Source organism: Tenrec ecaudatus, chromosome 1 (genome assembly GCF_050624435.1).
Source record: "Tenrec ecaudatus isolate mTenEca1 chromosome 1, mTenEca1.hap1, whole genome shotgun sequence".
NCBI classification, from domain to species: domain Eukaryota; kingdom Metazoa; phylum Chordata; class Mammalia; order Afrosoricida; family Tenrecidae; genus Tenrec; species Tenrec ecaudatus.
In genome coordinates this window covers 92,135,758-92,159,864 of record NC_134530.1, presented here as the reverse complement: position 1 = coordinate 92,159,864, position 24,107 = coordinate 92,135,758, and the positions used below count along the sequence as shown (strand labels likewise).

General features: G+C 42.3%; 1 protein-coding gene across 1 annotated transcript in view; it reads right to left on the bottom strand.

The window, feature by feature from the left end:
• RAVER2 (ribonucleoprotein, PTB binding 2) overlaps positions 1-24,107 on the bottom strand; it is an 86,541-nt gene that overhangs the window by 21,217 nt on the left and 41,217 nt on the right. Inside the window, exons 4-10 of the mRNA XM_075535261.1 lie at positions 20,362-20,553; positions 19,033-19,159; positions 10,018-10,100; positions 7,545-7,649; positions 7,280-7,391; positions 4,886-5,154; positions 360-471 (exon numbers count right to left, since the gene is read on the bottom strand). Of these exons, the coding sequence (XP_075391376.1) occupies positions 360-471; positions 4,886-5,154; positions 7,280-7,391; positions 7,545-7,649; positions 10,018-10,100; positions 19,033-19,159; positions 20,362-20,553 (1,000 nt within the window). The remainder of the gene's footprint in view (positions 1-359; positions 472-4,885; positions 5,155-7,279; positions 7,392-7,544; positions 7,650-10,017; positions 10,101-19,032; positions 19,160-20,361; positions 20,554-24,107) is intronic.

Sequence of the window (24,107 nt, the reverse complement as noted above, 5' to 3'; positions counted from 1 at the left end):
CACCAAGTCCACTCAGTTTCAGTGTCCTCCTTTTTCTGTAAGGCTCTCAGACCGCTGTGTAGGGTCGAGGGCTGAGGAGTCTGGAACCGTCATCATTTTATAGACATCTACTTTCTATTTGAGCCCATGGCATCAGCTCCTCTTTCCCAGACTGATTCTTAGTGAAAGCACTGTTTTCCTCAAATAAAATAATATGCGTTTGCTTTCATTTTGGCTTTTGCATGAATTTAAGAGGCCGTGGAATCATAATTTCAAGTCTAGTTTCCTCAACCAGTGTTCGTCGTGTCCATTCACTTCAAGACGGAAGTCAGACCCGCGGTGGGAACTTCCCGGTCCGACTCTGAAGCGGAGCCACTTACGGGACAAGCACACGCTGGGCAGCACACTCGCCAGGTTCAAGTAGGGGTTCTTACTGAGCCGGATCTCTCTGGGCGGCTCTCCTAAGAGTGAAGTCTGACTTTTAGCAGCAGCCTGTTTATCAAAAACAAAAAGAGGGGATGCAAATAAGAGGTGTGGGAAAATAACAATGCAGAAAGACTAGAGAAGTTGTTATTCTGCACTAAATTCAGTCTTGTGCGATGAAAATTTGTGGAATCTAAACTTTGGAGCACATACATCTACGAAGTCTTTCTGGACGTTTGTATAACCCGACGTCTATTATTTCAAGCCCAGTAAGTTGTCGGCTTGCCATTCCGTGGTGGCATGTATGTGGCTGTGACCCTGCAGGCTATAGCCCTGGGATTGCCGATAGCAACAGGGTCACACAGGGTGAGCAGGCTTCAGCAGCGCTTCCAGTCTCAGACCAGACCTGTCGCCCGCAACAGAATTAGCCACCGAAACCTTATGGCCAACAGCTGAACAGTGTCCGAGGCGGTGCCAGAAGACGAGCCCCTCGGGTCAGAAGGCACGCAAACTGCGACTACAAAAGAGCTGCCTTCTCAACGTAGGGGGACCACAGAGACCCGAGGGGGCAAAGCGTGCGGGCTTCCCTGCAGGACCTTCATTTCCTTGGGGGGGCGGTGGCAGTTAAGAGGGGACAAGGCTCAAAGGGAAAAGAATCAGCTGCACAAATTCATCATTGAAACTTGGAATGTCAAAAGTATGACTCTAAGAAAAGTGGAAGTTGACAAAAATGAAATGGAACGCGTAAAGGTTAGTCTTCTAGATGTTAGGGAGCTGAAATGGTCCAGCCTTGGCGAGTTTGAATCAGGCAGTCATATGGTTTATAATGTCAGAAATACCAGAAGCAGGGAATGGCATCACATTCGCCACCAAAAGGGATATTTCAAGATCTATCTGGAAGTAGAATGCTGTCTGTGATGGCATAATGTCTGTCCTCATACAAGGAAGTCCCATCAACACAATTATTCAAATTTGCGTACCAACCACTAAAGCTACAATGAAGAAATTGAAGAATTTTACTAACGCCTTCCGTGTGAAATTGATCCAAATGCAAGCATACAACCCCATTAGCATTTCAGTGGCCAATAATTAACAATGCATCTTTATAACTATTGGCCACTGAATGCAAACGTTGGAAACCAAAAGGAAAGTACAGTAGTTGGAACATATGGCCAAGGTGATCGAAATGCAGCTGGCGATCATCGCGCGGTGAATTTGCAAGACCAATGACGTCTTCATCACAAAGACCTTTTCTCAACAGCACAAAAGGTGCTGACACACATGGACTTCTCCAGGTGGAACACACAGAAAGCAAAAAGATGGAGAAGCTCAGTATCAGCAGCCAGAGAGAGCAACAGGGGCAACTGTGAACAGATCGTCGACTGCTCAGACGTGAGTTCTGTTTGAAGCCAAAGGAGCTCTGGTGGCTTTGTGGTTATACATTGGGCTGCTAACCACGAGGTTAGCAGTTCAAAACCACTCTGTTGGAGAAAGATGGGGCTTTCTAATCTTGTAAAGAGCTGCAGTCTCAAACACTCACAGGGCAGTTCTGCCCTGCACTATTAGTTCACTGTGAGTCAGCATCAACCTGGTGGAAGTAAGTTTGGTTTTTAATAGAGTCAAAATATGACCTTGAGTCTATCACACTGGAATTTGGGATCATCAGCTCAAGAATAGATCTGACCCACTGAACACTAGTGACGGAAGACCTGGTGAGCCGTGGGAGGACAGCAACACTGTCAGAGAGAGCAAACTCAAAAAATTAAAAGACTGGAAAGAAAGAAAAGGTCGAAGTGGTTGTCAGAAGAGACTCGGAAACTTGCTCTTAGTCGTGGAGTAACTGCGACAAATGGAAGAAATGATGAAGGCAAAGAGCTGGACAGAAAATATCAAAGGGCAGCTCAAGAAGACAACGTAAAAGAGTAAAGTAAAAATTTCAAAGACCTAGAGTTCAAAAACCACAAAGGAAGATACATACGCAACACATCTTAAACGGAACGAACTAACGAAAAACTTCAAGTCTCGAATTACAATCTCGAAAGACTCTGTGGCAGCATCTTGAATTACGCAGACAGCATCAAAAGAAGATGGGGAAACACACCGCGTCCCTGCGCCCAAAAGAACTTGGCGACGTCCAACCAACCAACGGTGCTCGAGAAAGACGTTCAAAGTGGACTGCCAGCGTTAGCCAAGATCGAGGCTCCAGGAACTGATGGGATACTTTTCAAAAGTTTCAACAAGCTAACGAAGCCCTGGAAGCACTCCCTTGTCAAGGCTAAGAAATTTGGAAGAGAACTATTTGGCCAATTTCCTGGAAAAGATCCATATTTGTACCTATGCCAAAGAAAAGCAATCCAGATCTAAATTACAGAACAATATTTTTGATATCACATGCAAGTAGACTTTTGCTGAACATCATCAATAAGGGCTGCAGCAGTACACTGACAGGGAGCTGCCAGAGGTTCAGGTCAGATCCAGAAGAGGACGTGGAGCAAGGGATAACATTACTGGTATGAGATGGCTCTCTGTTGGAATCAGAGAACACTACAATGATGTTTACTTGTGTCTTATTGATTATGCAAAGGCCTTCAGCTACATGGCCCATAACCAGATATGGATTGCCTTGAGAAGAATGAGAGTTCCAGAACTTTATCCTCCTGTGGAAGCAGTTGTGCAAACAGAACAAGAAGCAGTTGTGCGAATAGAACAAGAAAATGTTGCCTGGGTTAAAATCAGGAGAGGCGTGCATCAGGGTGTATCCTTTCACCGTACTCATTCAATCCGTGTGCTGAGAAAATCATCAGGGAAACTGGATTCTATGAAGAAGCACGTGGCATCAGGATTAGGGGAAGACTTCTTAACAACCTGTGATCTGCAGAGGACACAACCTTGCTTGCTAAAGTGAGGAGGACTTGAAGCACTTGCTGATGCAGACGGAGGATTGCAGCCTTCAGTAGGGATGACAGGTCAAGGTAAGGAAGACCCAAAGCCTCACAACTGGACCAATAGGTGGCATTACGATAAATGGAGAAAAGATTGAAGTTGTCAAGGATTGCTTGCATCCACAGTCGATGCTCATGGAAGCAGCAGTCAAGAGACAACAGGATGCACTGCATCGGGTAACTCTGCCACAGAAGGCCTCTCTAGAGTGTCGAAAAGGATGGATGTCACTCTGAGGGCTAAGGTGTGCCTGACCAAAGCCAAAGCGTCTTCATTCAGTTCACAGGCATGTGAAGTTGGACATTCAACAAGGAAGACCAAAGAAGGGCCGATGCATTTGCACTGTGGGCTGGAGAAGCATACTGAAAGTGCCACGGACTGCCACAAGGACAAGCCCATCTGTCTCGGAAGAATTAGACACAGTGCTCCTTAGAGGCCAGGTGGGCGAGATCTCGTCGCATGGACCTCGGGCCGGCTGTCAGGGGCGAGCAGTCCCTGGAAAAGCCCGTCATGCTTGGTGAAGCAAGGAGCAGCAAAGAAGAGGAACGCGCTCAGTAGGTCGGCCCGCACGGTGGCTGCAGCCACGGGCTCCCACGAAGAAGACCCGTGAGGGCGGCGTGTGGCTCGACGGCTGTGAGTGGAGTCCCTGGATGGCAGCTAACGATACCAGCCCAGTAATTACAGTCCCTCAGAAATGCCGGGGCACAGGAACCAGCTCAAGGCTCCCTCAAAACCCCCACAAAGAAAAGAAATCCGGTTATTTTGAAAAGCTTCGTGTGACAATTGGCTTTGATATTTAACTGCTAAAATAAAATCATTTCTATCCCCCAATAATAAAGTATTACTTTAGTCAAAGGATATACATTTAAAATAGAGAAACTACGTGTAAAGAGTTGTTTTATTTATTTGTAAGCAAGTCTTATAAATAATGTCACTAGAAAATTGGGCATGAATGGTCCTCAGAAACTTCGTGAGCTACAAAATTCTGAAATTAAATTAGCTTATAAATCAAAGCCAGCTTTAAGCTATCAAATATTTTTGAAAAGCATGCACACCTTAAATTTCTCAGATTAACAAATGTTGCTAACAAAAATAAAGAATTCATGTTCAAATTAGTTTACACGTATGACAACCACTACACAAAATTAAAATGATTTTATTTCACACAAACTGGCAGGTAATCAAGCAGTCCTAAAAGTCACCTGGCATAAGTTAACAAAAGATTAATTTTCTTTTGTGTTTGGTTGTTTATAATACTAGGGTGGTTTTGTTTTTTTTTTTAAAAAGAATGCATTCTTCTACTTTGAGAAGCAAATATAAACTCTAAAAATTCATCACTTCATTGACTTAGCAATTTCCTAATTTGCAATCCACATTTATGTAATTTAAGTACATTACTAACTTTTTTGATATTTAAAAATAGCTTGGATTGCTTTCTGATACTTCATAAATAATGCCACTTATTAAACAAGCTACAAGAACAGTATCCTCGTGATTCAAATCATTTCAATTTACAATTCATTAAACACGTAGTGTCTCTTACCCCTAAGCTTATTTCGGTGCCCTTTGGCTGACTTTGCTGTTGCTTAGGGTGTCCCGTCAGCAAACCTCCAGCTGTGAGATTTGGAAAGCTCTGAAGATAAGCCTGCGACCCTGAGAACGTGCCTTCTGTCATTCCCACCGGGGCTGGCTTTTTCTCCGGAGCGCTACTGTGCCCTGGTCCGGCGTGTCCCGCGCCGAGCTGACTGGGAATGAAGGGTAACACGCCCATTCCAGCGGCTACTGATGCTTGAGCTGGAAGCACATTAGCTGCTGTAGTGAACCACAAATGGAAAAGGCTTTTAGTCGAGAATAGTCACACTAGTTCTTTTGATTTTGTTGTGATGATTAAATAGCTAGCTATTTGGCACGGCGCTGTTGGGTGAGCATTGGATGGCAAACCGCCAGCGGCTTCATGGGAGAGAGATGGCTTTGGGCTCCAGGAACCACTGATGGCTGTGCAAGCCTGTCTCGGGTCCTGGAGAGTGAGAACGGGCTCTGATGGTGGGTTTTGCTCTGCTTTAGGGAACAGTTATATTCGAAAGATAAGCTTAGCAACTGGAAACTAAAGCCCCAACGCATCCGCTGCCATCAAGTTAACTCTGCCTCAGAGCAACCTTAGGACAGAGTTCGAAGCATTAGAACTGCTTCTTATGTTTCTGAGACTGTAACTTCCCAAACCAAACTTACTGTCATTGAGTTAATTGACTCATACAGACTCTGCATTCAAACCTTCTCTGCCCACAGGCTGGGATTTGAATTGATGACCTTGTGGTTGGGTCACCAGAGTGCCATTCTAGATCTAGGTGGTATTTTTGCCTCTCCCAAGATAAAAACACGGACAACAAAACTACTAGATTCATTTGAATACTAAGTTTGGAAAGCACTTGGTCTGAAAGTAGAAATCATATCTATACAATTACATTCAAAAGGTAACACTCCTGAAAAGATGCAAGTTAATCTTGGGTATCTAAAGACTTCCTGGTGGCATAGTGGCTACAAGTTGGGCTGCTAACCACAAGGTCGGTAGTTTGAAACTGCCAGCAGCCCCGTGGGAGAAAGATAAGGCTTTCTATCTCCATAAAGAGTTACAGTCTCAGAAACTAAAGGGGCAGTTCTACCCTACAAGGTCACGACGAGTCCGCATCGACCTGCTGACAGTTGGGTTTGAAGGCTACAGTCGAGGTAAAGAGTCCCTTCAGTAAATTCCTCTGGGATATAAATTACTTATTAATTAATTTGGACATTTCGAATTATCACAGTACTCTTATAAGCAGCAAATGCTAAAGCAAATGGCTTATTATTTACTCTGCCACCAAAAACAAATATTTACATAAACATCTACTGGCTAAAAACTGGGTTTTTAAGAAGACCTACCTCATTGAACCATAAAGCTCAGATTGCACATAGGCTTGTCTGTACACTGATTTAACTTTTGTCCAGTTCATTCCAACAGTTGGCATTGACTGAGCTGTTCGATCATTTGGCCTGTCGATTTCATGCATTAGGAGCTGCATAAGCTATCCACATTTAACTGAGTTCTTAAATTAGAGGTAGCTCTTTTGCTTCCCTGCCACATGTTCACTTCTGCTCCTATTCCAACTCTGCTTTGAACTGCAAGCCCCTTTCAAGCCCACATCCAAATAAGTACCTGTGGGAAAGCACCGTATGCCTACGGAGCCCTAGTGATACTGTCAGCTAAGCGTTGGACGGCTAACCACAAGGCTTGCAGTTCAAACCTACCAGCCACTCCTGAATAAAAAGATGAGGTTGTCTGCTCCCGTAAAGATGCAGAGCCTTGGAAGTCCTGTGTAGGATCACCATACGTTAGAATTAACTCGATGGCAGTGGGTTGGGTACCAGATTCTTATTTTTCTAAAAAGAGATCGGCTGTTTGGTTTTAATGTTGTCACCTTTTTCAGAGGCACATAGTACGTATGCTGCTTTCTTGCACGAATTTGGCAATGACATTTTAAAATTATACAATTCAATAACCAAGCCCTAAATTTACAAAGGTCAGTAGTTTCTTTTATAAAAGCGGAGGCTTCCTTATCTGGCCAAGAATGAGAGGATTATCTATGATCTGTCTTGTCAGTCTGGTGGGCGGTGGAGGGCATGTCCGTTCACCTTGATGAACTATTTGCACATGTGCAACAGGGACATGCTTATCCTGCCATGAAGGCAGGCTTACTGATAACTTATCAATGATTTTCTAATATTCAAACAGAAAAGCCTATACTGGATTGCAATAACGTTTTTGTTTTTTTCCAAGGAAAAGTCAAGAAACTTTCTAAAGTTTCTAATGGCTGATTAAACTCAAAAGTAACCTCTCTTTGGCTAAAAATTCAAACGTGACATCTGACTGTGTAGTGCCGGCTGGCAAATACGCATTGTGTACTTTTTTGTGCTTCTCCATGGTTTCCCAACTCTGCTTTCCACGGACGCGGTGACCCCAGCCCGAGGGCAGTTTGCAGTGCGATTGCTGGGGGCTCCCCAAGTAAGCCAGGCTTCTGTAAAAGAAGGGAACAATCAGACGTTTTCCCTCCACGGCAGCTAAGATATAATAAGTTCATAACGTGAGAACACATGGATAGCCAGCAGTTCACCAGCCTGACGGCAGGAAAGGAATGCATTCCTTTTCAAGAGACCATAACTCTACTCACATTATTGGTTTGGATATTCTCAAACTTCAGTAACTGTTGCTGTGCCAATGGTACAGGAGAAAGATTTTGAAGGAACAAACTAGAAGCACTGCCCAGGACGGAGCTCTGAGAAGAGGATAGCACATTAGGTTAGCTGGACAAAGCTATTTGCTGTACAACCTGATTCATTTTCTTTTTTTTTTTTTTTTGCAGTATACTTTCCAAGCATTTATTTAAACCTTTCCATTTAAAATCCAACAATGAATCAAACAGTCCCCAAATATTAGAGTAAAATAAAAGTTAAGCACTCGTGGATGCTTTGGAGGGATTGACTTACTTTTAAAATTTTTCTGTAAACCCATCTTCTTCTATCAAGTATCAAACAACCTCCAATGGAGGAGGGGGATGCTTATAGAAGGAAATATTGAATATTAACCATCCTCTTTCTCCTTTATGTCCCCTCAGGAAATAATAGTATAGAGCTTCATTCTCTCCATGGGTCACAGGTGCTGATTCATTTTCTACATCATTTCCACAGTGACCTGAGCAAAGGCGACCCTCTTTCCCCAGGACCCCACGTTCCCACTTTGGGCCACACTACTGTCTTCAGCCCGCGAGGTGGTCGTGAGCCTACTTCACACGCAGTCTTCCTTTCCTGTCTCTGTTCCACCCCTCCCCTCTGCTTTCTGGAGAGAGGATCGCGATCTCCAGTCGCCCAGCCCTTCACCACTTATTTACTGTGCACTGTTTTCTGTGCTAGGCACTGCGCTGTGCATTTAGAAACAGTCGTAGGTTCTGCTCTCACGGCTCTTCTAGTCTCCTGGGGGTGGGAGGCATTAATTCTTTTAAAAACATATCATTACAAATGGTGATAAAGATATGAAGGAAACATACAAGGAACTATGGAAACAAATAGTGAAGGGGCTTGATTCAGACTGTGAAGTTCAAGGAAGGTTTCCTGCAACTAACTCTTAAACTGAAAGGGGAAAGCTGAACAAAGAAGAAGGGAGGAAACTGGGGGGTGGGGGGAAGGTGCCATTAGGGTGGGGAACCAGGCAGAAGACACAGCTGGAGCAAAGACCCCGCGGACGGAAACAGGGTCCCAGTTCAAGGGGCATAAGCTAGAAACTCAGAAACAAACTCACTGCCATGGCCTCTGGAACTCATGGTGACACTGCAGGGCTGGGGGCGCCCCCGGGGGGCCAGAGACTGTCACTTCCCCGGAGCAGAAAACTCTTCTACTAGGAGCAGCTGGTGCTTTTGAGCCGCGGCCATTCTGGCTAGCAGCGTAACCAACGTATAAGCACTCTGTCACCAGCGCTAAGAACTCACACTCACTCACTGCCGCAAGGTCAGTGTTGACTCAGTGAGACCCCCTGTGGGTTTCTGAGACTACACAGGAGTAGACAGTCCAGTCTTTCTCCTGTGGAGCTGCTACTGGTTTTGAACTGCCAATCGCAACCCAAGGGGTAGCCACTATACCACCCAGACTCCCATGTGTTAAGAACAGTAATGGGCAATTCACTTAAAAAGTAGCACCAGACGGTGGAAGGCCTTGCAGGCAAAAATTGAGCATTTCTGTTTATAATCCTAAATCAATGGGAATGTCCTTAGTAATCTGAACTCCCCTCTCACGGTATTCTGCATAGCCTACTGTGACTGTTTAACGTTGACTTTCTTCATTGGTTGAATTTCTATAGAATAGGACTATGAATGTTTTCTTAATTGCCAGCCTAAATGCCTAGAAGAGTGTCTAGTACAAGTTTTAAGTTCAAAATAATATATGTTGACTGAATGAATAATAACGTACCAGGTCCTAAATAAGATGTTGAGGCTTTTTTTTTAATGAATAAAAGATAGGTCTTTACCTTACAAATCTAGGTTTAGGATCAGCCATTCATTAATTCTACTTAAATTATGCACCTGGGAGATATTAGTTTTGACTGGTTCTTAATAGTCTATATAGATACAGCCTTAAACAGATCAATGTGTAAATTCCTGAGTAAAGTGTATCACCGACATAAGAGATATTCACATATAAAACATTTAATAAATTACATAATCAATGTAAGAAAAACATTGAGTGTTCTCCTAACTAGATGAATTATTTTTGTGACATCAAATTTGTAGAACTGAGTTATTGTTCTTTTTTATAACTGTACATTTTTAAAGTTAAGACTAAAAAACAAGTCTTGGTTTAATATAGTGGTTAATTTATAGGAAAGAATATATTGCAAAACAAACCATAAAATATACCTCTTCTAGGAGGGCTCAATAAATAATAATCAAAATACATCCACAACTCTGCTGCCTTCATTAGCTTCATTTGATCGGATGTGCTTGTTACCCTTTAGGTAGCTATACTTTTTACTAATTCCTTTTTTCTTGAAAAGCACAATCACTCATGTGATTTCTTGAGAATTTCAAAAGTTAAGAACAAACCAAATGTCATTCCAAATTGTTGATGCTTCAGTACTGGACATTATTGATATACCTGATGTGCTTTATTCAAATGTAAAAACGCGGGGGAGACGGATGGGTTCATCGCATGTGGCAAGCTGTGAGGTATTCCAAGAACTGCTTTAAGAAAACAGAGTAAACATTTAACTTTATGATGCATATGGAAATTTCAAAAAACAAAACAAGCTTCAAAAAGGGCAAGTGACTATTTCTCTAAATTTTACCCACATCCATGTTCGATGACACACTGACCTTGTCATTGGTCAGAAAATGGTAGGTTTCTCTCCTGGTGGGGCAGCCCTGGAATTGGTTATAAAAATTCTAACACCTTCAACTGTCATGGCAAGACACCAGCCCAGGCTTACTCATCCGCTTGTTTGATAAGGCTCGTACTGCTGGAGCTCGTATTAATTTGGGGTGACTTGGGTGGGCAACAAAGAAGCGAGTGGGAAGGGAGGAGACAAAATGTGGCCTCAATTGAGAAGAAACGCCATATTAAGAAAATAAGAAAAACAAAAACTGTATACAGCTGACAAAAGGAATAAATGCACATTCTTTAAAACCCAAAGAGCCCATATGTAGGAGTCCATTTCAAAAGAGAGGTTTCAGAGCGGATAATACATGTAAACAAAGTAAACACCATGCAACAGAAGCGATATGAAGCCAATTCATGTCATTACTGTGAAGTACCTAGGAAGGGCCAGAAGACACAAAATTCTCCAGCAATATAGAACAATCAGAGGTAGAATGCAGAAAGTTCTTCAAAACTATCTAAAGATCCAAAACATTTTAAAGTTACCTATAACAGCCCTACAAGTTCAACACTGCTTAAGCATGGAACTTACTACTTGCCAACAGCCTATTATGTCTTTGGACAACTGACTCTTAACGGGGGTTTTGTCTTTTGAAAAAATAAACAAATTTCCATTTTAGATAATGGGGTATATTTCATCATGAGGAAGAGTCACTTGATAAATAGAAATCAGTACTCAAAACCAAGTACCACTAAGGTGACTCCAACCCATATTGAACCTACACAGGATTTCAGAGGCTATAAATCTTTACAGGAGCAGACAGCTTCCGCTTTCTCCAGAGGAGCACTGGTGAATTTGAACCGTTGACCTGAGCGGCTAGCAGCTCAATGCTTATTGGAGAGCGCTTATTAGGGTACCCTACATCACACAAGTTGCCAGTGAGTGGATTCTGACTCATGAAGACTCCGGTGTGTCAGAGTACAACAATGTTCGTCGGGTTTCGATGCTGTGAGCGTTCGGAAGTGAACCAGAAGGCACATCTTCCAAGGTCCTCCGGGTGGGTGACAACCACAACCTCTGGGTGAGGAGCGGCGCTCTTGACCATTTCCACCACCCAGGGAAAGACATTGCTTTGTTTGTTTGTTTAAGTTTGGATTTGGAGCCCATTCTAGATAGGTTTCTTTAAGATATATCTACCCATTCGTCCTAATTATATTAAAGACCATCTAGGGCCAAAAATCTAAATGGAAAAGGCCTAGATTGATCATCTATGCAAGATGAATAAGACTCTTGTTCTCCAAAATGTGGGAACCATAACTAAGCGATGCCGAAATATTTTTTAAATAATGTTATAACTAAGTTCTAGATTATCGCTGGAGCACTCAGTACCGCCACTGTAAACATGAGAAACATTTTTCAAAGATAACCTAAGAGATCAGCCCACTGGCTATGTAAAGATATTTTAATTAGTTATATAAAGATATGCTAACATAAATTTTAAAAACTGGAGTGGCTGAATTGATGTAAGCTTCAGCACAAAGCATGTTACCAGGAATAAATATAAATGATCATAATTATTCCTGATGATATTCTTTGATCCGAAATTTCATAATTTCATAACAATAAAGGATGCAACCATCTTAAATGTGAAGAGTAACCAAGTACATAAAGCAAAAAACGGACAGAACTGAAAAGAAAGGTAGAGAAACCCACAAACATGACTAGACACCCCATCTCTTTTTTAGGAAGCCACAGTGTCTTGTTGTGAGGCACTAAAATGTATGTATTTCACAGCTTTAACTAAACACAATGCTGCTTTATTCAAAACATCAAAACCAAGAAGCAAAACACTCTATAAAAGCCAACAGCTTAATGACCCTTAACTTCTTGGCTCAGTCTCCTATTGTGCTTCAAAGGCTAAATGGGCAGAAAATCCATAAGGACAGAGAAGACATGAACAGCACTAACCACAAAGTCATTTAATTGACATTTATACAACATCCCATTCAACAGCAAGAGTATATGCCTTCTTCTTAAATATACTTGGAGGAGTTACCAATTTAGTCTATATTCTGGACCAACAAAAAAGTGTCAATACATATAAATGAGTTTGACTTGTACAAAATATGTTCTCTGATCACAACTGACTTAAATTAGAAGCTAATAACCAAATAGTGGGGAGGGGGCACAAATATTGTAGAACCACATAAACTGCTCATGGATTAAAGAAAAAAATTAATGGAAAATACCAAGTAGTTTAAACAGAAGGAATATCAAAGCATTCTTAGAGGATATAGATTACTTGATTTTAGGGCTTGTTATAAAGCTATCTTTATCAAGACAGACCTTTAGATCAATGAAAAAGAAGAGAATCCAGAAATACATGAGGTTATCAAATAATTGGTGAAAAAGTGAGTTAAAAGATAACAGTTATCTTTTCCAACAATTTTTGGAAAAGACCCAACTAAGTAATGGAGCTTCAGAAAATTCAAAGAAAAATGGAATTAAAAGATACTGGAATCTCCTTGAACTTTTTGCAACCCCTGTTATATGGTCAACTGACTGTTTCATAAAAGTGTCAAGAAATTTAGTGGAAAAGTAGAATCGCTTGCATAAAAGATGGCGGAATAACTGTAGCACGTACCATATGTAAAAACAAAAACAAACCAAGACTCCTACCTCACATAAACAAAAATTAACTCAAAATGGCAGAACGGAGCTCAAACTGAGAGGCAAGAGTTAAAATGATGAAACTTCTGGAAGAGAAAAGAAACAAAATAACATTGGGGTGGGACCACTAAAGCCAGTCCATGGCCGAAAGGTTCCATCAATCCCTTCTCAGACACCAATACAATCTTGGGCTGTGTGTCAGACCGGGTTGACTACAGAAACAAAATCATTGACACTCATACACGTGCAAAAGAGAGCTTTATATCAAAGAGCATTTATATATTGAGAAAACATCCCATCCAGTCCAGACCAACCATTCGTTTGAGATTAGCCCATATATCTGATACTAGTCCATAAATTCTTCTTCAGACTCACGCAGCACCTGCAATGATGCCGAATGCAGGAAGATCCCAGGCCAGTGGGTGAGAAGTCTTATGGATGCACTGTGGGTGGAAGCATCTCAGCGCTGGGGAGGGTCTCCATGTGGCTCTTCATTAGGAACGTGAAGGAGAGAGAGGAAGTTCCCTGAATCCTCCTGAGAAGGCCACACCCACAAGGAGGCGTCATCAGGCTGTGACCTGATTGACAGGCTAGACTCCACCCCTTCACTCTTAATATCCTCAAGTTGACATGAGATTACGTCACTGCCTGAGGCTACATAATGTTGTTTTGCTGTTGTCAGGCATCAGCAAGTCAGCTCCAATTCACAGCGGCCCTATCTATGCGCAACGGAAAGAAACAACTGACGGATCCTCACAATTATTGTCTGGAACTCGTTGTTGCAGCCACTGTGTCAATCCATGTCATCACAGGCCTTCCTCCTTTTTGCTGGCCCTCTTCTTCACCAAGCATGATATCTACTTCCAGGGACGGGTCTCCACTAATTACACATCTAAAGACACCAGATGCAGTCTCGTCACTCGTGCTTCCTAGAAGCATGTTTGGTGTGCTTCTTCCCATAAAGACCTGCTTGTTCTTCGGACATTCCATGGGACTTTCAATATTCTTCACCAATACAATAATGAAACTGCATCAATACCCTGCCAGGCTTCCTTATTATTTGTTGTCCATCTCTAACATGCCATGAGGCCAATGAAAATATCATTGCTTGGATCAGGGGCACCTTCGTTCTCAAAGCGACATCTTTGCTCCTTAACACTTGGAAGAGGTTCTGTGCTGCAGACTGGTGTGATGCAGTACATCCTTTGATTTCCTGATTGCTGCTTCCATGAGTGTTGATGGTGGATGCCAACAAGATGAAATCCTTGACACTTCCGTCTCCTCTGTGTTTAGCATGATGGTGTCTCCTGGTGCAGCCGTGAGGCTGTTCATTTCTTCACAGGGAGTTGCAATCTCTACTGAAGGCTGCAGTCTTATCCTGGTCTTCATCAGCAGGTGCTGCAAATCCTCCTCACTTTCAGCAAGCAAGACAGTCATCTGCATATCTCAGGTTGTTAATAAGCCTTCCTCAAATCCTGATGCCCGGTTCTTTTTCATACAGTTCAGCTTCTAGCATTATTTGCTTAACACCCAGGCTGAATAATTATGGTGACAGGATATTGTTCTGATGGAGCTCTTTCCTGATTTGAAGGCACCAAGTACTTCCTTGTTCTGTTCACGTGATTGCCTCTTGATTCAAGCCTGGGTTCCACAGGAATGCACCTGAGCATTCTGGAACCCCAGCCTTCTCAATATTCATCATTGTTTGCTATGGTCTACCTAGTCCAATGCCTTTGCATAGTCAATAAAACACAAGTAAACATTTTCTGTTTTCAAACAAGACCTATCTGAAGTCAAGACATAGCTGCTCAATCGAAAAGAAAGCAGAAAATATTAAATACTAGAGCAACTTTCAAGTGGGTAAAATAGGAGATCAAATGAGAAGGTGTTACATTTTAACCTCATGACATCTGCCATTATCCACTTTCAAATGCACTCTGCATGATAGCAAGTCCACTCATATCCCTGCTCTGTGTGCAGAAGGGACTCACCAGGAGCCTCACCCACATGTATTCACCCTTCACTTAAAACAAAAAAACAAAAACCTGATTCATTTAAATAGGTTAAAAGGAGGATTGAGATAGTTAACGTTTTTTATGCCAACCTGGCCGATAAACACATGTGGGATTAATTGCAGGTCAGAGAGATAAATGGCTCCACGAGCCTCGCCTTTCTTGTCTCTTGCTCTTTGATCATCGGGCCAGTGTGCAGCTGCCTTGCTTGTTCTGTGCCTCCATTTGCAAGCTACACTACTTGTGGGACACCTAACCTGTGGACTGTGTCACTGTAATTTGAGGTTCCTTCCAGACCTGCTTTACCACACTATTGAAATATACATCTCTTAAGCTGGAGACTGTCCGATCCTGTCATCTGGCTGACTACTGGTGACCTGCCTTGCTGTTTGCTGCCTGTGACGGGATAGCCTGAATTGCTCTACCCGGCAGCTCTCAAGACTTGAAGGACTGCCAGTGTCTCACAGCTATCTCACAGGAGTGAGTTGCACTGAGCCATTTGTACTGCTTTATAGATAAATTAACTGTTATTTCTTATGTTATATATCTATCTTTATAAATATATATATAAAATTATTAGCGTTCTGATTTTGTTTCTCTATAGAGAACCTTGTCTAACATAATGATCAAATATAATGTTACATTTTTACCTAACTATATCTACTTTAGTTATACTACAGGCTCCCTAGTGGTATAGTAGTTATGCATTGGGCTACAATCCACATGGTCAGCAGTTCAAAACAATCAGAAGCTCCGAGGGAGTAAGACTGGACTCTCAACTCCTGTAGACAGTCAGTCTTGGAAATCCATGGAGTCACTATGAGTTAGCACTGACTCGATGGCAGAGAGTTTGGAATTGGTTTACATCTACTTAGAGATCATCATCTCTTCAATGTTCTCTGCCTGATTACAAAGGGCATTCACATCTCTGACTAACTTCCATGATCTTTCCATTCCTCTTTTCCAAGAAGCTCAGCGCTGACTTGCCTGGTTGATTCTAATCCATCGGACTCTCCACAGGACGTAGGGCATGGTACATCTTCACGGGAGTACTTTCGCCTTTCTCTTCCCATGCAGCTGGAGGGTCCCGGACTGACCTCGTGACTGGCAGCCCAGTGCCTAACACACAACACTAGCATGCAGTTCCAGAAGATGTTAACGTTACCCTTTTATGGATGCGGGGAAGGCACAGAGTGTGGTCACTCGGGCTCTAGCTTACACAGGCCCAGGTTTATGCCAGCAAACGGCTCAAGCACGTCTGCGATCAGTGGATGGCTGCGGACAATGCTCTGTCAGCCACTGGCTTAGCCTTGCAGAGTGACCTTCAAAAGAGAAGCGCAATCAGCACAGTGGCTGGGCCAGTTCGGTTCAAGGCCGAGAGGTCAGCTCAGATGATTGTGGTGACCGTTTGGGGGGACTCCAAAGGGAGTCCCACAATAAACTTCTTGTCAGACATAGGATGACCGTGGAGGTTCAACAGAAATACAACGAAAAGAAAGGGGGTAAAGAGAGGAAACCGGCATTGGGGTAAAGACCAGGCAAGCTGAAACAAGGATTCTTTTTACCCCAGCACAATAAGGCACCTGCTCATTATTTGAAAGTAGTTAAGTCCTGTTCTAGAATTCCATCTACCTGACAGGCCAGGCCTTGCCCCTTCACACTTCTTTTTGTTATTCAAACTCAAAAATACATTCCAATGAAAATATTCATGGATGCCAAAATGGGTGAAAATCAGAGTGTAGAATTCTTTGTTGAAGGATTAGAGAGCTGGAAACAGTACCTTTAGAAGACTTAGATGGAGGATTTATTGAAAAATAACAGCTTTACATATTGATATTTTGTTCAAGAAAATTTTATTATTCATATTTTTATTCAAATTATTAAAATTTACTCATATTTTTGTTAAATAGCAGTATCTTTTTACTTATCCTTATATGACTTATCTTTATATATGAAGTTCAAAAGGTAAGCTCTTAGAGGAGAAAATTTAAATAGAAGCACACTATACTTAAAATTCACAAAATAATAATGTCTGCCATATTTTATGCAATGAAACAATTTTACGACAAAAGGGAGTGTGGTAGTTATATAATTGTCCATTTAAGAATTAAGCGGGTAAGGATGGAGTCTAGCCTGTCAGTCAGTTCATAGTCATCCTGGCCTCTGTGTGGGCATGGCTTTCTCCTGAGAATCCTGGTACTTCCTCCTTGGAGGCAAGAGACACCTCCCTCTCTCTACTGACTTCCCTGGGAGACACTGCATCTGACAAGACACAAGGAACTACCCTAGTTCCTTGAGCTGGAAAAGTCACATGGATGAAACCAGACCTCTGAAGCCAGAGAAGCCACAGGGAGACCCCTGCCAGCGCTAAGATACTTACAACACCACCGGATCCAAAGACTTTCTACCCACTGCCTTGTGATCATACTGCATTTAGCATCATTGCGTGTATTTTGTGAGTCTGAAAAGGACTTTATAGATTGATATTCACATATGGGCCAATATCAGACTTATGGCCTTGGACTGGAATGGTTTGGGATGTTTTCTTAATATACAATTACCCTTTATATAAAACTCTCTCTTATATACATATGTATGTTTATGAATTTGTTTCTCTAATCTACCCAGATTAACACAAGGGGGATTAAAACAACAATGAGCTACTACTATACACCCATCAGAATTGCTATACTCCAAAGCACTGACAACATCAAATGCTGGTGAGCATGAGGAGCAACAGGAACTCTTATTCACTGCCGATGGAAATGCAGAAAGTGGAATGGCCACCTCAGAAGACAGTTTGGAAGTTTCTCACAAAGCTAAATATAGCCTTACCTTATGATCCAACCATCCTAGTCCTGTGTACTTAATCAAAATGAGTTGAAAACTTAGGTCCTCACAAAAACCCATGCATGAAGAATTAGCACAGCTTTCTTTGTAAGCACCCCAAACCAAAAACAACCAAATGTCCTGCAAAGGTTAATGGATAAACAAACCCCCGATTCAGCCACAAAATGGGGTGTTACTCAGCAATGAAAAGAAACGGGCTGTCAGCCACAAGGAACATGGAGGAACCTTACATACACATTGATAAGAAAAAGAAAGCCAGTCTAAAAAGATGACATATGGTTCCAACGATATGATACTCTGGAAGGCAAACCTATACTGAACAGTAAAGCCAGGAGGAGGGAGGAAGGATAAATTGGTAGAGGACAGAAAATTTTTTTAGGGTGGTAATACCTGTAGTATCATAATGATGGCTATATGACATTATGTACTTGTCAATTCCCACAGAAATATGTAACACAGAAAATGAACCCTACCATAAACTATGGACTTTAGTTACTACCAGTGCATTATGACTCATCAACGACAGCCTGTGCTCCGCACTAATAGGAGATGTTAACATAGGGGAGTCTGTGAGTATAGGAAGGAGAAAGATGAGGGGAGTCTGTAAAGATGTACAGTCGGGGAAACTATGAAACAGCCCTGCTCTGGGTCCCTATGAGTCAGAATTCAACTCAACTGCAATGAGTTTGGGCTTGGGTTAACATCTATAGGAGCAGAAGGAAGAGGGGCTATTTTTTTAAGTTCATGGAAAAGAGAAATGAAAAGAAAATGTCCACCAACTTTATGAAGTCCCCTCCCTTATATATGTGAACTCTCCATACTAGCTGATGAAGTTTTCTCTAAAACTACGACTACTTTAAAAATAAGTAAATAAACGAAGCTGGCAATGTCTTTAAAGGGAAGAGGAAACACATTCTAACAGTTTTTAACAAAGCAATTTAGCTGAAAGTATAACATAGAATAGTACCATAGTCTTTATTAATATAGATCATTACACAATGGTGAGTCAATTATTATCTAGTTTATAAATTCAAGTCAACTAGAAGCTAAACCAAAGGTTTAATATTGAACATTTATAATTAAAAGGAAACATAAAACAAGTTGTGTCTACTAAAAATAGTCATAACATATCACTTCACATTATTGATCAAAATTCACTGACAAACCAGAATCATGCAGTATGTTTAGGAACAACTGCTCAAATACGGCAGCATGACTAAGTCCTCGTTAGCATGTGACACTTAGATTGACACCCACCCTTACCTGGTTTAACAGTGCGTCCACACAGCTGGGGCTGGAGAAGAACTTGTAACATGGCAGGGTTGTTTAAACTTTTCATGATCTGTGCTGGATTTGGCTCTGGAAGTAAGCCCTTTTGACTACTGTGCATCTTCAATGAACATGGAAGTAGGAAACATTAGAACACCCATGAGCACAGAAGTAATTTTTTCATGCTTTCCTCTAGTAAGTATCATTGATCTAATAGAATCTATTTTATGATAAATGCAGTTTGCTTAGCAAGGGGTGGAACTGACTGGGGCACCTCACAGAAACAGCAGCAGTACATTGTAGATACCCAATGCATAGCTGTGAGGTGACTGAAAAGAGAAAAACTGTCAACTGAGGGGGAGTCAATTCCAACTCAAGGTGACCCCGCGTGTGTCAGAGTAGAACTGCTTTTCATGGGGTTTCAATGGCTTCACGTTGGGAAGTAGGTTGCCGCCTTTCTTCAGAATGTCTCAGGGTGGACTCAAACTCCCAACCATCTGGTTGACAGCGTGTGTGTTAACAGTGTGTGTTACCCAAGGGACGAGGAGGAAGTCAAAGATGGGAGCACATGGGGTGCACTTGCTGGCAGGTGTGAGGCAAGTGGGATGAATGAGTCCAGCTTTTATAAAGCAGGAGTCATAACGTCTCCCAAAGTGGGAATAGATGGAACCGATCACAAGGATCTACATATAGCCCCTCCCTGGGGGATGGACAACAGAAAAGTGGGGGAAGGAGACATCTGTCAGTGTAAGACATGAAAAAATAATAATGATTTATAAATTATCAAGGGTTCATGAGGGAGGGAAGGAGAGAGGGAGAGGGAGAAAAGAGGAGCTGATACCAAGGGCTGAAGTAGAAAGAAAATGTTTTGAGAATGATGATGGCAACAGATGTACAAATGTGCTTGACACGATGGATGGATGTATGGATTGTGATGAGTTGTACGAGCCCCCAATAAAATGATTGTTTTTAAAAAGAAGAAGAAAGGAAGGAATAGGGAAATGGGAATACAATGAAGGTTTGAGATAACTGGTGTTGAAATGGCAAAGAGCTGATTAGCAATAAGCTAACCATTTGTTGAGAACACTGGGGGGGGGGGGGCGGGGGCAGCTATAAACACAGCCATGCATTTCCAGTGGCATCAACCCGTTTTTCTCCACCTAACTGTTTTTCTCCAAGAAGGCACAGAAGCCTGGCAGCAGAAGTAGGTGACTAGACCAGTCCGGAATGGCGGAAAACTGGAGGGAATGGCGGTGGGCATGAAGAGAATGGCTGAAAGCTAGGCCAGCACGGTCTCTCCAGCCTAAGGAGGGGCGAGCTTACCACTCCTTGAGCTGCTATCAACGCGGCCAAGGTGCTCCGCCCAGGGGCTCCTGGCGCACAGAAGGAAACCTGGACCTTGCTTCCCTGGATGCTCATGCCGGCAGCTGCTTGCTGAACCTCTTCGGCGTGCTCTGCCGTGTGATACTCAACCACTGCAAAGCCGCCCACATAGCTGCCTTCATCCTGTGCAAGCTGACGCAGTGCATTTTGTTAAAGGGACGTTCTGGTACTAAATACTTTTACTTACAATCATGTAACTTCCAAATTCAAGCATGAATGCGTTATAGAGCATGATGCTGGTTTAACCAAATGTACTTCTCCCTCTGAACAGAAAAGCTTAATATATGCTTAGCTGAAGTTCTCCCAGGAGACAGGAGAAGAAACAAGATTCCATCATTTCTTCTCAGTGCTTTGGTTTTCGATTCATTTTAAAAGTCAAAACCCAAATGACTGGAGTCCTTAGAGATTATATATGATAAATATTATGTGCATATTTCTCCAATATCTATCTATATATAAATAGGGAGATCAGATAAAGAGCTTTCTACACCTATTAACAATTATAGTCTCAGAAACTCACAGAGGCAACTTTAACCTGTCCTATAGGGTTGTTATGGCATTGACTCAATGGCAGTGAGTATACAGTTATAGACATATGGGTGTATACACACATAAATATACACTCACTATAAAGATATATAGGCTCACTCTATGCACACCATCTATATGTATATACACATGTATATGCATACACAGAGATTCACTAGGGTCGCTATGAGTCAGAATCAACTTAATGGCAGCGAGTCCTTATATAGTATATATAATGTATATACATGTGTATTTGTATAATGTATAGAGACTACAGTCATTTGATTTAGACTTTTAAAATAACATATGAAATGAAAGAAATGTGATACATATTATATAGAAATATATAAATTGGCAAACTGGGGCAAAATATTAGGACAGAGTAATTAAAAGACTTTTAAACAGAAATTCACCAGATACCTGGGCAGTGAAACATACCGAGCAATTACCTAAGCCCATATTTATGTAATCTAAAGTTCCTATTACCAAGGGAAGAGGACAGGGGAACTATTGGCCAAGTTTATGAAAAAGAAAAAACAAAAGCGAAAACCAAACTCACTACCACGGAGTCCATTCCAACTCACAGCGACCCTGTAGGACACAGGAGAACTGCTCCTGGGCCTTCCAAGATTGTAAGTCTTTACAGGGACAGAAAGCCTCAGCGTTCTCCTGCAGAGCAGATGGCAGATTCGAACAGCTGACCTTTCAGTTAACACTAGGCCACTGGCGCTCCATAAGTATATGAACATTCAAACAAAACTTACAGCCATTGAGCTGACTGCAACTCGTAGAGAATAGGGTAGAAGTGCCCCCATGGAGTTTCTGAGACTGTCGCTCTTTGCGAGAGCCCTATCTTTCTTCAGAGGAGCTGGCTGGTGGTGATCAACTGCTGATACTGCAATTGGCAGTCTAACCATAACCACACACCGCCAGGGCTCCAAGTATCTGAAAGCAAACCTTATTTAAGAAAACAGTGCCAGGTTTGTGAAGGCACCATTTGTGAAGGCACCTTACATAAACTCCTGCCACGAAAGAACTCAAATCCGCCCCCATCCCCCATGCATAAAAATACACTGAAGTCCTGGATCTGGACAGACTGGCACAAAGAGCGAACAGAAGAACAAATAAGACTCCTCAAGCTTCTCGGTCCAGCACAGTCTGAAATACCCTACCTACATTTACACTCTAAAGTGATAAATGTGATAACCTGACATCTCTGTGAAGACATGTGCACATTTACAATGCATCTCTCTGGGGTTGGCATCTCATAAGTTAGTGTTCCAATTAAATACGTTCTGGGTTCTGTTTCATTTCCTTTCTCCTATTTTTGGTGCTAGACTTCCTTCTACTTTCTTATATAAGTGGATCAGATTGATTTTTTTCCTTCACACTCTTCATGCCTTTAAAATTGTCCTCAAATGCCTTTTTCTCACATTCTTTTACCCAGCAATCTGGGGGATGGGAAAAATACTGACCTTTAGCCACTCTATTGTTCCTAGAACCCTAACTGGACCTGGGGGAGGCGTGGGGGAGTCCTGGTGGCACGGAGATTGAAGTGCTCTGCAGGAGAAAGATGGGGCAGTCTGCTTCCATGACAACTGACAGCCTTGGCCACCCTATGGGGGACAAGCTACTCTGGCCTACAAGGTTGCTCTGAGTCAGAATCATCTCACCAGCAGTGGGCTTGGGGTGTTAGGCATTTAGAATCAAATTTGTGGAATATATTGTCATTTTGTTCTCTTTTAAGTACAAGATAAGAGGCTGTCTTCAGGATAGTCTTTACCAATTCACCAAAACAAAAAAGTCTGAAGTCTAATAGATTCGCTGCTTAAGAATCACCATACAGTTGATTTATCAGTATTTTGAAAAATTTTTCAGTATGTGCTACTAATCCTGGTTCATGACGACATTCATACTCACATCAATTGCAATATCACATTCAGTTTTCCAAAAGGCAAAATCATTTTCTATCTACAGCACCGGTAGCTTTGGAGAGGGCAAGTTCAGTTCAATGAGAGCCGCTCGAGGACGTAATGGTTTAATGTGATATAATTAATCTCCCTGCACTTAGAAGTGTCTAAACAGTCAACCCAAAACATTGTAGCAAGCATTTCTGTGCCAGGTGAGAGGCTCCACCAGATGGCTTCTGAGGTCTCCTCCACGTCTGGAATGCATAATGAAATGCAATTTGTCGTAGATGGCTTTTCCTTCTCATTGTGGTTTCAAAGACCCCAACTAAAGCTCAAAAAAAAAAAAATCATGTCCTCTCAAAGAGTATCACTGTCCACGTCTTTGAGTCTAAGAACAGCAGACCGATAAAGCAACTTCAAAGCCTGGGCAAAGATCTGATAAGAAATCGGCCACCAAACAGACCAGCATCATAAAGATTTGGATGCTATCTGTGGGATGCTCTCTTTGACACCTAGCTTGGGATTGGAAAGGTGAAAAAGTAAGATAATAGCATTTATCACATGTACACACACACACACACACATTCCAACTATCAAAATTAACTATGTACGATTAAGACTAAAACAACAGCAGCAAAAACCTCACAGCCATGAAGTCGATTCTGACTCGCGGTGAACCAACAGAACCGGACAGAACTGCCGCTGCGGGCTTCTGAGTCAGTACCGCTTTATGCGGGTGGAGTGGCAGCTTTCTCCCACAGAGTGGCTGCTGGTTCTGAATCGCCCACCAAGACGCCCAAGAAGAAAGGGGATTAAAGGGAGGGTGAATAAGAAGGCAAAGAACATGGGAAGGAAAGGGGGTGGAAAGTGAGAAGGCAAAGGAGAAAGAAGTGAGCGCAAGCCCGAGAGAAAGAGCTTCTCTGAGCTCTTACCGATCTGTACGGGGAGCAGTTACATGCAGAATATGAGGGGAGCAAAAAAGCACTGCTACTGAGGGTGTGGTACATATACGCATGCGTTTATTGCACGCACAGCATCTTTAGATACGACTCCAGGGTCAGTGCGTGGCTGCAGACAAGTTCTCTCAGGAACGCATGCAAGTTAGTGTACGTTAGTGAAACAACAAAAACGGCACTGCCATCGAAGCTGACTCACAGTGACCCTATAGGACAAGGCAGAAGTGTCCCTGTGAATTTCTGGGACTACAACTCTTTAGGGGTGTAGAAAGCCCCATCTTTCTCCCGAGGA